Source organism: Ictalurus punctatus, chromosome 4 (assembly GCF_001660625.3).
Source record: "Ictalurus punctatus breed USDA103 chromosome 4, Coco_2.0, whole genome shotgun sequence".
Lineage (NCBI taxonomy): Eukaryota > Metazoa > Chordata > Actinopteri > Siluriformes > Ictaluridae > Ictalurus > Ictalurus punctatus.
The window spans coordinates 9,588,009-9,605,799 of NC_071284.1; the positions used below are offsets into that span (position 1 = coordinate 9,588,009).

The 17,791-nt window shown below is 37.9% G+C and overlaps 1 protein-coding gene across 1 annotated transcript in view; it reads right to left on the minus strand.

Moving 5' to 3' along the window:
* cdh13 (cadherin 13, H-cadherin (heart)) overlaps positions 1-17,791 on the minus strand; it is a 419,656-nt gene that overhangs the window by 58,721 nt on the left and 343,144 nt on the right. Inside the window, exons 10-11 of the mRNA XM_053677941.1 lie at positions 2,577-2,759; positions 1,923-2,176 (exon numbers count right to left, since the gene is read on the minus strand). Coding sequence (XP_053533916.1) covers positions 1,923-2,176; positions 2,577-2,759 — 437 coding nt within the window. The remainder of the gene's footprint in view (positions 1-1,922; positions 2,177-2,576; positions 2,760-17,791) is intronic.

Consider the following 17,791-nt stretch of genomic DNA (forward strand, 5'->3'; position numbering starts at 1 on the left):
TTTGTTTTAGGGTGAGTTGTAATTAGTTTTCAGTGAAGTAGACTACGCCAATACGTTTCCTGTTTAATTACACTCGTAGCCAATCAGAGATCACCTTTGTTGGGGAGTGGCAAAAAGAGTGGGAGGACAGGTGAAGCGGACTTGGAAGGAATGACACGCGGGAGCAGAGCGGGAAAAGAAAATGTAGTTTTAACGCCGAGGTGACGATGTTTGTAGACTAAAGTACTGTTACAGTAGTGACACAAATATCATAGTCGTGTGCAACTAGCAGTTTGGTAACTTTGTGAACCATAGGTTTAAGTGAAGTGCAGCTAGGTTATCTACGTTTGCTGTTTTGCACAGCTTGAAAAAAAAGCTAAGTACAAACTGTAGGTCGTAAACGTTAAGCTAATGTTGTCGTGAGAGACGGACAGCTGTAACCGCCAGCCGCAGTTTTCACTGTGAAGCTGAAGGGACAAGGACTGTGGAGAACTGTGCTAAGTAGCATGGTAACTACGCCTGTTTAAGGAGGGAATCTACTGCCAAACCTGCATCGCTGAATCGACTATTGCCTGCTGGAACATCACTTGCAGCAGATTCATTCACTCAGCTCGTTTCCAAGTCAGCTAATTCTTCTCTTCAGAAGCGTGAGTAATGGAGAGTTTTTAGTAGCTGATCATTAAATGAACCAAGGAGTTTTTTTTTGTATGTGCACCAACTCATGGGCCCCAACAGAAAACCCAAGTGCTTGGTAAAGGTTTTGAACATTTAACAAAAAAGGGTTTAAGTTGTTAAATCCAAACTATATGGTTTGTGGTGTTTAATGTTTGTTAAGCTAAAACCATCTGAGGCATTGGTTATCTCTGGTATGTCATTTTGTGTGGAGGAAATGAGTATTTGAGTTTTCTGATCTAAATTTGTCTAGTATACATTCATACAGTTTGAGGGGTTTTTTTAGTTAAAGGATATAGGGAAATTATCATTTTTTTGTTATACATATTACTTGGCTGCATTGAACTTGTCTTTTTTCATTTAATAAGGTTTGTAAATATTTGACATAGTTAAATTTGATATTTGTTTCTGTGGAATACCCATATATCTCATAGTGTGTGAGTGAGGTAATTCTTCAGTGGAGGCACCGCACTGTTATTTTCTTGATCAAATCATGTATATACATTTATGAATGTGATAACATCATCTACTGGTAAATAGAGGTTAGCCAATTCACCATCAACTGCTAAGTACTCAGGATCCTGTTAATTAAAACCTTTTACAGTAGTAACCTTATCTAATATTACACTTCCAGTGCCAGGAAGGGGTTACATGTTATATGTGACAGAGTAATGACCTAATCAGTCACTTCAAATCTATGCTTGTCGAGGGCCCCTAGTGGCCCCTGGTCATGTTCCCAGTACACCCAGTCAATAATCTCTCCCTGCCTGTCCTACATCCATCATAGTTAAATAATGGTCTCCCCAACTTCACAGTAAATGCCACAATCATTCCAGGACTTCAGAAACTATTTGAGTGATTAAAGCTCTAAAAGATATTGTATAGGCAGGCAAATAAATGACAGATCAAGCAGATGGTCGAAACCTTTGATGCAGAGCAATGGGCTAATGTTTACCTGGAGAAAACAGTAAGACTGTCAGGAGAAGAGTGAAAAATGAAGAGGTGAGGAGTGACAGATGGAGAGATGTCTGAGAAGCAGAAGCTGTGCTTTCATGCTCAGCTCCAGCTTTGATTTATTTGTAGTGTCATTGTAATCCACTGAGCTTAACCATGCAGACCATTTACTTGCTCAACGCAGAGCTTCTGAATGAAAAAGGCATGACATGTTTGAAAATGAAGTAAAAACAAATCTGTATTTGTTTCACTGTTGTCTATCGTGAAGTTAATTTAAGTTATTTCTTGTGCGTAGTAGATTTCTTTCTATAGCTTACCTTATGCTCTGGACCTGAGGGTAGTCTGGGTCAGTGGCATTGAGCATAGCCACAAAGCTGCCTACAGGAATGTTCTCCCACTTAGTGACCACCAGAGGATCAGGGAAAAAGACCGGCCCCTCGTTCACATCTTCAACTGTGATATAGACAGTGGCTGTAGAGCTGGGGCCATACATGACATCAGGAACCAGAGGGTCCTCATTCTCCACTTTTATCAGCAGAGTATGAAACACATTGCTTTCATAGTCTAGAGGCTGGAGGAGAGAAAAAAAGATGAAGAATCAAGTTAATGCACCATTTACTAAACAAAGTGCAAATTAGAACCATTCAAGATACCATTTGTGCTGGTAGACTTGGCAAGATTAGCAGGTGAGCTGCTAAGAATGTGCATGCAAATGAAGATATTTTGCACATTTGACATCATATCCGTGACATAAAATAAATATAGAAACTATTGCTTATGCTGCTCCAAAAGGCATCACAACACACTTTTACAGCCAAAAAACACCATTTCAACATAGTTTAGTAAATTCCAGCAGGTAGTTCTAATTGGCAAAATAAGATATGCAGTGGCAGAAAGCACAAACAGATATGACAACCACATACTGTATAACACTACTGTTCTGCAAGACAATGACAGGAAGGAGCTTGTACCTTAACCACGGACAGCATGCCTTCGTTATTGTCTGGGTTGGTGTGGATCGCAAAGTTGTGGTTGGGATCTCCGTTAATGATAGAGTAGATGGCTCTCCAAGCTCCTGTGGCAGGGTCATCTCGATCATCCACTGTCAGGTTCACCACGATGCCTTTAGAGCCTTCATCCACTGATGCCTGGAACTACAACACACAGACAGAGCTCAGCAAAAGGACCAATCAACAGTTACTCTTAGCACATACTTGATTAGTTCAGGAATTCTTCCAGAAATTAAAGTCAAGTAGTAAGAAAGTTCAAATAGATAAGTGTTAGTCGCAATCAAGGCAATTATGCCAATTAAAAAGAAATCTTCAGTTCTCAAGGTCATCTCCGCTTAGAGAGGACTGTGAGGCTTTAAATATTTGATTCTCAGAAAGCGTTAAGTGCAGTGTGGTGTGTCAGAAACATCCGAGACATTATTGAGCTTTATATGAGTACAACATTTACTCACTCACACACACACACACAAACACACACACACACACACACACACACACACACACACACACACACGCACATATATAATCACACACAGTGTCATCCATTAATATTGGCACCCTTGGTAAATATGACTGAAGAAGGCTGTGATAAATTGTCTTTATTGTTTAACCTTTTGATATTTTGTTTAAAAAATCATAAAAATACTGTGTTCTCATGGATATCAAACAATTGTAAACAAAACACAGGTTTATCGAAAAAAAAAAAAAAACTTTGTTAAATGTATGTGTGCCACAATTATTGGCACCCTTTTAGTCAATACTTTGTCCTTTTGTGCTCCCAAGATAACAGCTCTGAGTCTTCTCCTATAATGCCTGATGAGGTTGGAGAATACATGGCAAGGGATCTGAGACCATTCCTCCATACAGAATCTCTCCAGATCCTTCAAATTTCGAGGTCCACACTGGTGGACTCTCCTCTTCAGTTCACCCCATAAGTTTTCCTATTTGGGTTCAAGTCAGGGGACTGGGATGGTCATAGCAGGACCCTGATTTTGTGATCAGTAAACCATTTTTGTGTTGATTTTGATGTATGTTTTGGATCATTGTCCTGCTGGAAGATCCAACCACAGCCCATTTTAAGCTTTCTGGCAGAGGCAGTCAGGTTTTCATTTAATATCTGTTGATATTTGATCAAGTCCATGATGCTATTTATCCTAACAAAATGTCCAGGTCCTCTGGCAGAAAAACAGCCCCAAAACATTAATGAGCCATCACCATATTGAACCGTGGGCATGAGGTACTTTTCCATATGGCTACCTCTCTGTGTGCACCAAAGGTTTAAGATAAGGTAAGATGTACCTTTATTGATCCCCGTAGGGGAAATTCAAATTGATACAGCAGCACAAGTAGGATGAGTAACATCAAAGATATAAAGAAAATTATTTCCACAAATACTTATACAATAGAAATAATAGAAAAAATAAAACACATCTGTGTTTATGTACATATGCTAGAGTTCTATTTGTATATGTACATGTGCAATATCCTCAGTATTTATATATATGTGCAAGATCTGTGAAATGACAATTAACTGTTGAGCGTGTGTTTCTGTGAGAATCATTCAAGTAAGAGCCCCCCAGACATTTTGAGGCATGTGGCTGGATGAATCTGTGGCTGAATATGCTCCTGAGCCACCTCAGCTCCTCCTGAGGAGAGAGGATGAGAAGGATTGTCCATGATAGCTTTCAGCTTTCCTCTCATCCTCTTCTCAGTCACTTCCTCCACCCTGTCCAGTTTCATCCCTACCACAGAGTTGACCTTATTCACCAACGTGTTCAGTTTGTTGGCACCACAAGTCCCAATGCCACCTCCCCAGAACACCATAGAAAAGAAGATAACACTACCACCACAGACTGGTAAAACAGCCTAGTGCACACATTAAAGGACCTGAGCCTCCTCAGAAAGAACATCCTGCTCTGTCCTTTCTTATAGGGGACCTCAGTTTTCTCTGATCAGTCCAGTTTGTTATTGAGTTGTACCCCAATGAAATTGTAGGTGTCCATTATCTCCACTCCCTCCATCCTTATACCAAAAGGGTTGGGGGGGGCTTGCTGTGCCAGAAGTCCACCACCAGCTCCTTGGTTTTCCCAGTGTTCAGCTGGATGTAGTCGTCGCACCATCTTATAAAGCTTTTGATAACATTTCTATACTCCTCCTGCTTATTATCTGTGACACAGCCAACAATGGAGGAGTCATCCAAAAACTTCTGTATGTAGCACGTTCACGAGTTGAAGCAGAAGTCAGGGTAGAGGGTGAACAAAAATTGAGACAGTACAGTTCCCCTGGGGTGCTCCAGTGTTGCTAGTCACCACATCTGACAAGCAACCTTACAGCCTGATATACTGTGCCATATCAGTGAGGTAGTCTGTAATACAGGCCACAAGGTCCTGGTCCAGCTGCATCACAGAAAGCTTCACAGCCAGCCAGAGGGGCTGAACCATGTTAAAAGCACAAGAGAAATCAAAGAACATGATCCTCACAGTGCTTTCTGGCCTCTCCAGGTGTGTGTAAGCTCTTTGAAGCAGGTAGATGATTGCATCCTCCACACCAATATCAGCCTGGTATGCAAACTGCAGCGGATCCAGGCAGATACGTACCATGGGCCTGAGGTTCTGCAGAACCAAGGGTTTTCATTACATTTGACGTTAAGGTCTGAAGTCGTTAAGAGTACTGGGATGTCTTTTCTTGGACACAGGGACAATGCAAGATGTCTTCCAGAGCTTAGGTACCTTCTTCAGCCTCAGGGAGAGCTTAAAAAGATGCCCGAACACTCCTGCCAGCTGCTCTGCACACAGTTTAAGCAACCTTGGGTTGTCAGCTCCTCTGGCCTTGTTAATCTGGGTCTTAGTGTGCTGTCACCTCATATATTCAAAAAGCTCTATGTCAAGCCAAAAAGCTCTAAGAGTAGAGGCTTTTTCTTCAAACACTTCCAAACAACTTGTGGTGATGTAGGTGAATTCGGATTGTAGTTTTGGAGACTTTCTGACCCCAAGCCACAATTAACTTCCGAAATTCTCCAACTGTGATCCTTGGAGATTTTTTTGGCCACTCGAACCATCCTCTTCACAGTGCGTTGAGACAATATAGACACATGTCCAATTCCAGGTTGATTCATAACATATACAGTTGACCAGAACATCTTAATTATTGCCCTGATGGTGGAAATGGGCATTTTCAATGCTTGTGCTATATTCTTATAGCCACTTCCTATTTTGTGAAGCTTAACAACCTTTTGCCACACCTTACCCATTTTTATGAATAACTAAGTGAATTTGGTCCATATGTTACCTCATATTCATACCCCTATGAAACAGGAAGTCATGGTTGAAAATTTTCCTGTTCCTGGTCACCCAGGTGTACTAAAAATTTTTCAACAAAGCTTTCAACACAAATTCAATCACACAAATCAGTGTAAAAACTTGTTGTTTGATTTACAGTTACAGTTACATGCTAGGCTTTGTATTAGGTCTGCTGGAAAATTAGTAAGCAAAGCAAGCTAATTGTACTAGTTACTTCCTTCCAAGCTTTTGTTCTTTTATTATGGTCTTTAAACACATTTATAGCAGCATAAGATGAAAACATGATTATCCATTTTTCTTCCATTTTTGAGCACCAGATAGTTAATTAGAACTCAGTGCAGAAGGAAACTGAAGAAATTGAATCAAAGGAATCATTTAAAACAATTGTTTTCATTTGTTGCATTACTGCATGATACCTAATGGGAATATAATTGAGAAAATCCCAGTTCATGTTGCTTTGTTAACTGTCACTGTGTTGAATAGTGGCCTGAAACTTCATCACCTGCTAGTGTGAACATAGTTTAAATTTGCACTGGTTTTAATATTGCAAACGAAATAAATAAATAAATAAAATAATAAAACATTAAGCAAATCTACTCAAGGCTGTCTCTCTTTCTGTGTCCCTGCTGAGGGAGTTTGTGTGAAGCAATTCTTTCTCTATTTTTTTCCTCTAGTGCAAAAAACTCTTTCTTTTCAGAGACAGTACGCTCTGGAGCCATTCCTCAATCCACCTCAATGTCACAGGCCTGGTTGAGGAGCAGAAATGTTTTAGTAAGACCAGATGAGTTCTGTTCCCCATCAGCCCCACATCATTTCAGCTCAACAGTGTGTGAAGTGATCACTGGCCCAAGGTCCCAGGGGTGCTTGCTTGCTCGCTTGGGTGGGTGCAGTGTGGATCACATTAATGTAGGGAGAAAAGTGTGGGGTCAGAAAGGGAGCTGCATTACAGTGGGCTGTAGTTTGGAAAGCTTAGCAGCTCCAGGCCTTGAGGGAATGTGGCCATTTCTGCTGTTTCTTTACCCTCAGCACATCCTATACTGTGACTCTAGAGCCTCAGGAAATGTACATTTGAGATTATGGCAGACTACAATCCGGAAAATTCATTTAAAAAAAAAAAAAATCCTACTTGTTTTTATTATTTTATTTTTCCTCCACCCACCCCTGCTTTCGTGCCTTGCTCCAAAAAAACAATTTATTTTCTCATTTCCAATTTCTCTGGCCTTTTATTCTATCATTTTTTCAATTAGATTCATATCAGCTATGCAGTGTTCTGAGCAGTAAGGAGCATTGTGAACAGCCGGAGGGGTATTACCAGAGCTAAGGCTACCAATTCTATCCCTCAGCCATCACATGCAGTTTTATATTATACAGTGTCATGTACTACTCTAAAGGAAGAAGGCAATGACAGAAAGCAATTGTATCTATTATGCTGACCACTGGCTACTGGCTGTCACTGTCAACCAGTACTACAAGGCAGCACCGTAGTCCCATAATCTGCTATAAAACTAAATGGGTCTACTATAACTGGGTCCTTTTATTATGTGGGGGTATTTTAATTGAGCAAAGAACCTTCCCAGATAAGAAATATTTTTTTGACATATAAATGTTGCTGTAAAAAATGCCTTGAGCACAACAAAACAAAGCTGAGTGCCTTCTACATCAATAGGAGGACTTTTGCTCTATTTAGCGATCAGCTACTCCAAAGAGGTATGTAGTATCCTGTACTTAATTCTTATGATCTAGCACTTACTATCACACACACTATTGTGCTGCACTTGGACCAGTAATCCTTCCAGCAGTAGCATACCAGCAGCAGAGTATATATATATATATATATATATATATATATATATATATATATATATATATATATATATAAAACAAACAAACAGACAAAAAAAACACAATGGAGAATGTTGTTATAATCAAAATCTAATGAAAATAATCAAAGACAGGACAGGGTGATGTGATGAGGCCTGATGCATATACTTTGTTACTGTTATCACATGAAAATGGATGATTTTCCTATAGTAGCACATCCTGATGCGTTTTATTCATTTTACCAATTTTTCATGTATTCAATTTTCATGAATTAAGGAACAACACATTATAATTAAATCCATTTAAAGTTACACTTAATGTTCTAAAAGTTCTTGTTATTATTTACATTACAGCAGCTATTCCCTCTTCAGTCTCTGAGACACTGGAAAGCGCAAAGTTGTCTGTCCTGAAGACTCTCCCATGGTGGAAAACCTACTGAGTATTACAAAGTATTACTGAGCTTCTTCCATAAATAGTAACTATACAGAAAACGTCACCATGTCAACACTTATACGTGTGATATATGTTTCTAAACATGTTTATTACTAGTCTTAGGTTGAAGTGAAGCGTCTGCTTTACATGAGCCGTTACTATAGAAACAGTAATATAATGGGGAAGTGTTGGCTTGGCGGTTAAGGGTTACTGATCGGAAGGTTGGGGGTTCAAGCCCCAGTACTGCCAAGCTGCCACTGATGGTTCCTTGAGCAAGGCCCTTAACCCTCTCTGCTCCAGGGGCGCCGTATCATGGCGGACCCTGCGCTCTGACCCCAGTTTCCTGACATGCTGGGGTATGCGAAGAAAAGAATTTCACTGTGCTGTAATGTATATGTGATTAATAAAGACTCATTATCATTATATAGTAGAACATGCATATTTAATATAAACCTATGATTTGAATTACAGCAGCCAATGTTGTCAGAGCTGCCGTTATAGAAAATTAATCAACACCTTCGGACCAATCAGATTTGAGACTTCAACAGCATTGTGGTATAATACTGTGTAATAACATGCATATTACCATGTAATAACATGTACACTATTTTGTACACAGAACATGTGTACCGTGTCTGCAACAAAATAGGAACTAGGGGTTAAAAGTGATGGCTGGGATACAAAACATGTCCCAATTTCACTAAATCACATGAATAATTTACTTTACAATTTGATTTCTATGAGCTGGGCAAAGTGAACATGAAACCATGAAGTGAACAAAAACAGAGAGGAGGTTTTAAAAGAACAAGACACATATTTCTGCAGACTAGTACACAGTCACATTCCATTTAATCATCCAGGGCACTGAAGCGGTCAGATGGATGTATTCAATCTTTGTAGGCTGTTGATACCAATCCGCTGCCATATCACTGATAAAACCCCAATTCCTTGGCGTGCACAAAGTAACCAGTGGTGTGAGATATGGATGGAAATGACCAGGTTTATAACTCCCTGTACTGTGAAAAAAAAAACACAGTGTGACCTCCTGGACAGAAAAAACAACCTCCAGAATATGATACTACACTTCATTGTGACGAGCCAAATAAGGTTAAACTAACATAAGAATCAAAGATGATGATGGTGATGAAGAACTCAGAGATCCGAGAATCAGAGACGTTTAAACACTTCACAGAACTGTCTTCATTTTGTTTCATCATATTTGCGAAGACAAAACAAAACTACAAAGTGACACTGCATATTGAACTTATTTTTCTTTCTAGTGCAAGTCACCAAAGTACTTCCAAGCATTCTGACCATTTCAAATGAAAGCCATCCTTTCATCCTTTAGTACTGTTTGACAGTATACAAGAATAATGATTTATAATCCCACTATCTGGTGTCAACCAGAAGAGGATAGTTTTTGTAGTCTGGTTCCACTTAAGGTTTCTTCCTCATGTCGTTCAGAGAGTTTTTCCTTTCCACTGTTGCCTCTGACTTGCTCATTAGGGATATAAACCTACATCTGGAATTCTGTAAAGCTGCTTAGTGACAATGTCTATTGTTAAAAGTACAAATACAAGTAAAATTTAATTGAAATAATTATTTAAAAAAAAAAGAGTTTTAAATGCTCTCAGAAGAATCCATTATTTGTATATATAATCCCTTTTTGTTTTGGGTTTTTTTGTATATCCCAGCTTGTTATGGAGCTGGGGTCAGATGGCAGGGTTGACCATGATATGGTGCCACTGGAGCAAATACGGTTAAGAGCATTGTTGGTGGTGCTGAGGCTTGAACCCCCAACATTCTGATCAGTAACCCAAAGCCTTAACTTAACTGTTGGGCCACCACTGCCTCCAAACATAGTGTGGGGAGTGTTTAATAAGCTTTACTTGAGGCCTGTTGGCGTAGAGACTTATGTCGCCTTTGACAAGACGGTATAACTTGTCATTCTTGAACAATGACCAGAAAAAGCCAAAAAAAAAAAAAAAAAAAAGCCCCCTTAACTCATAATTCCTACTTGGTAACTGGAGGTAGTGTTTTTATCTATGAGTTCCTCTAAGTTCACTTAGTGACATCAAATTATTATCTGTGGACACAGCATCAGAAGAAAACAAAGTAGCCCTTCTTACCTTACCTTCAGAGTGTAAAAGAGCACATGTTTTATGTCTTGGCAGGGACCATAATTATAGAAATAACTGTCAAAAATATCTGATATAATATATACCAAGACAAAGACAAGAAACACAACACAGGCTAAGTTTTGTGCAGCAGGAGGAACTCATGAGGAACTCTCTCTCTCTCTCTCTCTCTCTCTCTCTCTATCTATCTATTTATCTCTCTCCTCTCTCCCAGTGTGAGGCATCCCTCTGACTGAGGACTCTCCATCAACACTGAGAAACCCCACCAGGACTACACTGCCACATCAGACCTTACTTGTACTTATTTCAGAAAGGATCATGTACCTCCCGGCTTGCATCCCTACTCAGAAAAGCTTTAAAAGCACTGTGGGAAGCTGAGAGATAATAAGAAGCACTGGCTCAAGAGGATGTACATTAAACAGACGAGGACATTCACCCAAACCCTAAAGCCGAGTGAGTGTATGCAGAGAGATCCGCTTATGAGTTGGAAGGGAAACAAACCAGATGACCTCTCAACACTTCCCTAGATAATACAGAGACTACATACAGTGACCTTGCAAAAGTTTTGCAAAAATACTTGATGTAACTTTCAGTAAAACTTAAAGACACCAGGGAAAAAAACATCATTAAAATTTCACTTGTGCCCTAAAACATTTCAATGGCTTATAAGTGCTAAACATACACTAAACTATTTCTATTTACGATGACATCAGGCAGACTTGGAAGATGTCTCCATAGTGGGTAATGAGTACATAGGACAGATGGTCTTTGTAAAAAAAAAAGTGTCTCCAAGTTATCACTTGCACTCTATAATTGGGAGTTTATAACAGACCGCAGAGAATGTTACGAACAAATGAGTCATTAGAGGCACTTCAGGCTGAAAGATGGGGATAAAATATGATTAGATTAGTCATTTTTTCTTCCTCAAAGAATAACACTTGTATTTCGTTGTTGTGCCGGTAGGGTTTGGGCACAGCAGGAGAAATGTATTAGTAAACAGTATCACTATAAAGAACATTTCCATAACATTACATAATGATCCATTCAGGTCATACTCAATTCAATTCCATCGTATGTGTAACACATTTAACAATATACTATTACAGCCCTGCTGATAAACAACAACAACACAATAGAAACCATTACAGAAATTCTAATGGTTTCCTCTACAAATATCATTACAAACCATTAAATAACCATTAAAATTATTACCATTACCATTATTCATCATTAATGGAATCCACTAGACATCCCATCCCACCAGTTGAAGGCAACAAACGACTAGTAGAGAACCGCAAGGACCATTACACATTCCATTAAAAACCAGTACAATTCCCATTATAAGCATTAAAAATGATAAATTCTATTAGGGTTTCTATTGCTTTAGGTTTTATTTTAGTATTCTCAGCCATTTACAATATAAGAAATATTTTACTGTGAGTGCTATATTACAACAATACTGCAAATTTAAATACAGAGATATTAATTAAACCTTACAAAAACAGCCACCAACACTAACATAAGCACTGGTATTATTTGAATGCTCAATTCAGAATATATTTTTCAGCTTTCACTTGTAGACAAAAGACAAAATATTTCATTTTGCTGGGTTTCTTTATATTGGGTTATATTTAATTATAACTTTCTTTTCAAAATGTTCTTTTTAGCCATGCTCTGCGCTCTAGTAAAAGATGGTCATGCACAACTACATATTTAGCTAGAAAGCCCCTTCCTAATTTTTTAAACTTTTAGCAATTTCTACATTTAAAAAAAATAACACGATCATCACTTTTAAAGACATTAACTGATGTTATGTTGATGTTGACATTAAGATGTTATGTTTAGTCACAATTTTAGTCATATATATATATATATAGTTGAATGGTTCAATCCGTTTTCTTGTGTTTGCTACTCAAGCATGCCAGCCAGTGACTAGCACCAAAACTTAATTGAGTGAATGCTAAATCTTATTTTTACTGACAAAATATAAATATATATTAATCTTTACATTATCTGTTTTAGTGAATTCTGATGTAAACTGGAATGTGTGCCAATAGCTATTGCTAGCCAGCATAAGCTAAGAAATTTTGCTAGCTGCTAACTTCAGATACTATTCTGCTTGTTTTGTGGACTAGCTTGAGCACTGTGATAACTAGCTAACTGCTAGTTTACAACCTTATGTTTTCAATCTATCTTACCTAAATTATTTTAGTCATTGCAATTATATTTACATCTTAATAAGTACTGCAGTCTTGTGGAACTAGTCTGGTACTTTTATATACTACTTATTTGCCTATATTGGCATAAATTGTTGAGTTGAGCAGCTCTCTTTAACTTGGTAAATATAGGTCTTTTAATACTTCTGGGAAACCCAAAACAGATTAGGAACGTATGATTTTGACATCCAAGCAAAATGTCTGCTATTTAACATACCTTCTGTGTATTTTAAAACACTTCAACAACAATGTAACTGTTAGTTTTTGCAATATCAAACACAACTGGTATTCTACAGGAAGGCAAAGTGCTATTTCCTGTTTTAATACGTGTTTGGGACACAGAAACAGAAATGTTTGGCACAGATTTAATTCAGACACTAGTGGATATTACTTTCAAATTGAATACAAAATATTCAACAGGAGGAAAAAAAGACAAAAACAAAACGAAAATAGGGATGATAAATGTACAGTTGTTTGATAATCAATTTAGCGCTATAGGAATTGCAGCATAATACACAGGAATATAGTGCATGTAGTCTTTAAGAAATACATTTAATACACATCCTGTCACGGTGCATATTCATTATATCCACAGCTTATAAATCCTGCCTATACATGCACAGACATTATTCTGATATAATTTTTCTCACAGATTTAATGTGTGTGTGTGGGGGGGGGGGGGGTTACATAATATTATTCACAATGTTTCCCTTCTTAATATGCCTTTTACGCCACATTAGCCATGTTCTTTTTTAAATGCGTTTCATTTTGTGTAATCACTGCTAAAATGTATTAAAACCATGTTCCTGTTTCACTGCGGAAGTCAATTACCTGATCCATGGCTGATTACAAATATACTGTGTGGCATTTTTGAGTGCATATTATGTGATTGTTTTAGTTTTATTACAGATCAGCTCTTCCATGTCCATATTTCTATACAGCTGCTCTTTCACAGAATCAGGATGCAACTCACTTTAACAGTGAGAGCAAGACTAAGTTATTCACTTAGAGTACGATTTTGTCCGGCTGAATCTTAAACCAAGGTCCACTGGCTATTAGGGAGAGACACAGCAGTCAAAAAAGGCATTTTTGTGCATACTGGTCAATTTTCATATATTGGTATATTTTGCTCCTAGAACATGTCTTATTTAACACTGATACCATAAAAAAAGACAGATCTTCACATTAAAATGTTTATTTTAAACATTTGTTTCTTTTATGTGATTTGCCAAAATGTGTCACATGATGTGCTCCATTAGCTTACATCAGAGACATCAATACTGTAAAAAGAGATGAGGAAAACACCGAGATTTCATGCAAAAGCATAAAAAATGGATTTAAGCAGCAATCCAAAACTCGAATATGTAAGGAAAGCACATGTAAAAAAAGACTGTTTGCCAAAACATCAAGTTCATCAAGGCATAAAATACGTGATGAATAATGATAGGAATATCTCCTCTATGTGCTCTCCTCTCTATATACAGTCAATTGTGTAGAAGAGATTTTTTTGGTGGAAATGATAAAATGAATTACTGTTACAAAATAAACAGTGTTATTTCTAATCAGTGAACATGAAATTCTGCAATCCATATCTTATTCTCAAAATGATTTTTTTTCAACACACTGAACCAAAAATCTCAACTTGTATAGCACTTACATAAGCTATACCTTCCATGTTCATTCTTAATTATATTCTGAAGATTATTAGGATTTGTTCACACAATGTTTACTGCCTGATTTACACACCCTTTTGTATTAAAAACATAGCGCTGATCAAGTTTTAAAACATGTGCCTAGTATATTGAGATTTTATAAATGAAAAATGAGAAATCTGTTCTGTAAAAGCTTTTAAATCTGATATGTTGTTAAAATATAACTGTTTTCTAGACTTTGGGTTTCTAGATTTTTTGTTTTAAAGCACATTTAATCAGATTGTATCTTATTTGCATATCTAAACATATTTTTTTCAGAAAACTTGTAATACAAAAAATAGTTTATTGTTTCATGATAAAATCATCACAGTTTAAATTTTCACCTACTCACCCGCAGTGTCGCGCTTTAAATACAGCAGCTAGAATGTAATACACGTACACAGCAAAATCGCCAGTGTTGATTTAACACCCAGAGTGTTGAATTTACACCTTACAATGATTATATAAGTCCATTGGACGCAAATGAACAGTCTGGGTGTTAATTCAACACTAGGGATTTTACTGTGAACTTTCTACGAGCAAGAGTACGGTTACAACTATTACTACTACTATTACCTAAAGCTGAATTACAGCTGAGCCAATATTCAGTATAACTCCATGATTGCGAGTGCGATATTGATTTTATACAACAGTTCTATAAACCGTACAAAGTATCGAGTGAGTGACATTTTGGACACATTATGGACAAATGTTTAATTTAGCTCATTGATTTGTACATTCCTGTTGAAGTTTCGCCGGTAAAATTGCCATCCATTCTTCCTTGTCATCATCATCTGATGAATTTAAGTCAAAATGCTTACACTCACTCACAGACGCACACACACACACACACACACACACACACACACACACACACACACACACACACACACACACACATTAATTTTCACCTAGGGGCAGCTTATCACAGCCTTAACATTTACACCTTTGCATATGTCATGTGAATTGTTACAAATTTGCAAAGGTGAGACAATGTTGCCTTGTGGGTTTCTATCATCAGCACCCTTGCCAAAAATCTGTCCTCTGCATCCTAGTATTGAGAAAGAGCTTGTTTTTTTTTCTTTCTTTCTTTTTCACCAGCCATGCCATGGCACAAGGCACATTTGGGATTATAACCTTTTATTGAACTTATTTCCATGGCAGAACTTATTCTATGAGAAGGTCAAATGTGATAGCAGCCATTTACAGGCCTTTAAAGTAGCACTTGATCCATTGACTGGCTAATGAAAGACTGCTGAATAAAGCAGTCTCTTTTAAGCACCTAAGAGAGAAGAGCTACAGCTCTCAGGATAGAGGGAAAGGCTTGAATGACACAAGTCATTGATGTTGACATGAGTTTGTATGGCCATGCATGGCCAGCTCTGTCAGTCACTTCATTACAAGTAACCAACTTCATATCTGCTATTCATTAGAATAATGAACAATCAAACAAACATAAATCACCTTAGCAACATGAATAAATTAATTTTCACCACATACTACTCCCCTGGTGGCAAACTTCAGCACACTGACTAATAAACAATTCCTAAACAAGCATATCTGATCAATACGTCTTACTGATGGTTGCCAGGAATTCACTTAGGCTATGGGTTGTAGTTATCATTGTTAATGCCATTAGCATTTTGATGGAGCAAAATTCATGTTGTTACTGTAGGAGAGAGGGCGAGCTCGGATTAACTGTCACTCTCCCAGAGTGACAGGCATGATAAGCAGGATCAGTGCCTGCTCCCACATATTGAACTGGCTCATCAGAAATAAATCAGCGTTTATCATGAGGTGCCAGGGGTGGGAGCCTACATACTCAGAGCAGAAAAGATCAGATCCCCAGGACTCCCTACTACATCAAACCAAACCCTGAACACCAGTCTGTGGGGTGACCACAGGAAGGAGTGATAATGAAGGAAGGATAGATAGGTCTGACATTATCCTAATAATATTATTATCGCTCAGGGACTCTGCTAAACTGCCCCCAGTTGGAATTATCACTATGTAGAGACTCGTTTTCTTGTCACACACTGTACATATCTTTTATCTGGGAAGAGAAATGTCGAGCATCAATGCACAGACAGGGCACAGTGGAAAGAATTACTCTGTGAAAATGTCAGGTGAAAACAAAGACAGCTCTGAGGGCCTTGTTCTGATGATTAGCACAAGCATTGTAGTCAGGATTAGACTACAGAGATGGATTTGAGGAACATTCTGAGCATTTCTCAAAATTGTAACTCCTTTTCATGGAAGATATATTGACTGGTAGAAAGAATCATTCTGACTTGAGTGATAATAATTCACTTGAGTAAAAGTATTGGTGAAGACAGTTCCTAGGAGTTCATGGGAAGTTTACATTATAAAGTACTTTAATGTAAAACACCATCTGGCTTTTTCAGTCTGCATTGTCTATACCTGATTTTTCTCAGGTTTAAAGGCAAGTGTTTGTGTTAAAAGCAGTAGTCTAGACACTATTGAAAACCCGTCTCGTTGCTTCTACGCAGGAAAAAAACTCAGAGGTGCAAACAACACATAGGTAATTGACATATTCCGAATGGTGCCCATAGGAAATAAATGACTTAACCCTGGCCTTCTAACCTGTATTTAGTTCTACAATTAGCTTTTATTTGCTCGGTAATGGAAATCAAACGCTATGTAAAAGTATTTAAATACACTCAAATGTCACTTTACAGTGTTACATTTAACTGGTAATTGGATCCACTTCCACTTCAAGAAAAGTCAAAGTTTTAAAAAATTGTACTGTCACAGTTTTTACAGATTTTCAGTCTCATCTGACAACTTCACCTCCTATAACATTCTTAAAGTGAGATCCAAATATATACATAAATTGTTTAAGAGATATGTCACATGACACATCTTGGCCCAGATCTGCGGAAAATCTGAGGTAATTTAAAAAAATTGCAAACACCTTGGAATATTGTGGAGTGTGCTTGATTTTGCCGTAATTTCTGCAATCACAAAATCCTGGAGGGACTGCAAGAGTATCTGTTTAATAACGAATACACTGTAGCCATAAAATGCACCAATGATATTCCATAATGCTTACTCATTTAAATATTTTTAAGGATCTTATTATGGTCTGCACTTATATAGCGCTTTTATCCAAAGCGCTCTACACTGTGTCTCATTCACCCATTAATACACACACTCACACACCAATGGTAGCAGAGCTGCCATGCAAGGCACTAACTTGCCATCCGGGAGCAACTTGGGGTTCAGTGTCTTGCCCAAGGATACTTTGGCATGTAGAGTCATGTGGGCCAGGAATCGAACCGCCAACCCTACGATTAGTGGACAACCCACTCTACCACCTGATCCACAGCCGCCCATTTATGTGCCAAAAACATTCCACATATCTTTACACAAGTACTGTTAACATAAGACAGATTTAATGGATGACTTAATGAATATAAGGATACATTTCGACCCCTCACAACTTTCACATGAGAAATTTAGATTCATCAGACCATGTGCACATTATAGTCTCATATTTTACGTTCGCATGAGAGGAATTTGGTATCATCTTCTACCTCTGTATCCCATTCACATGAA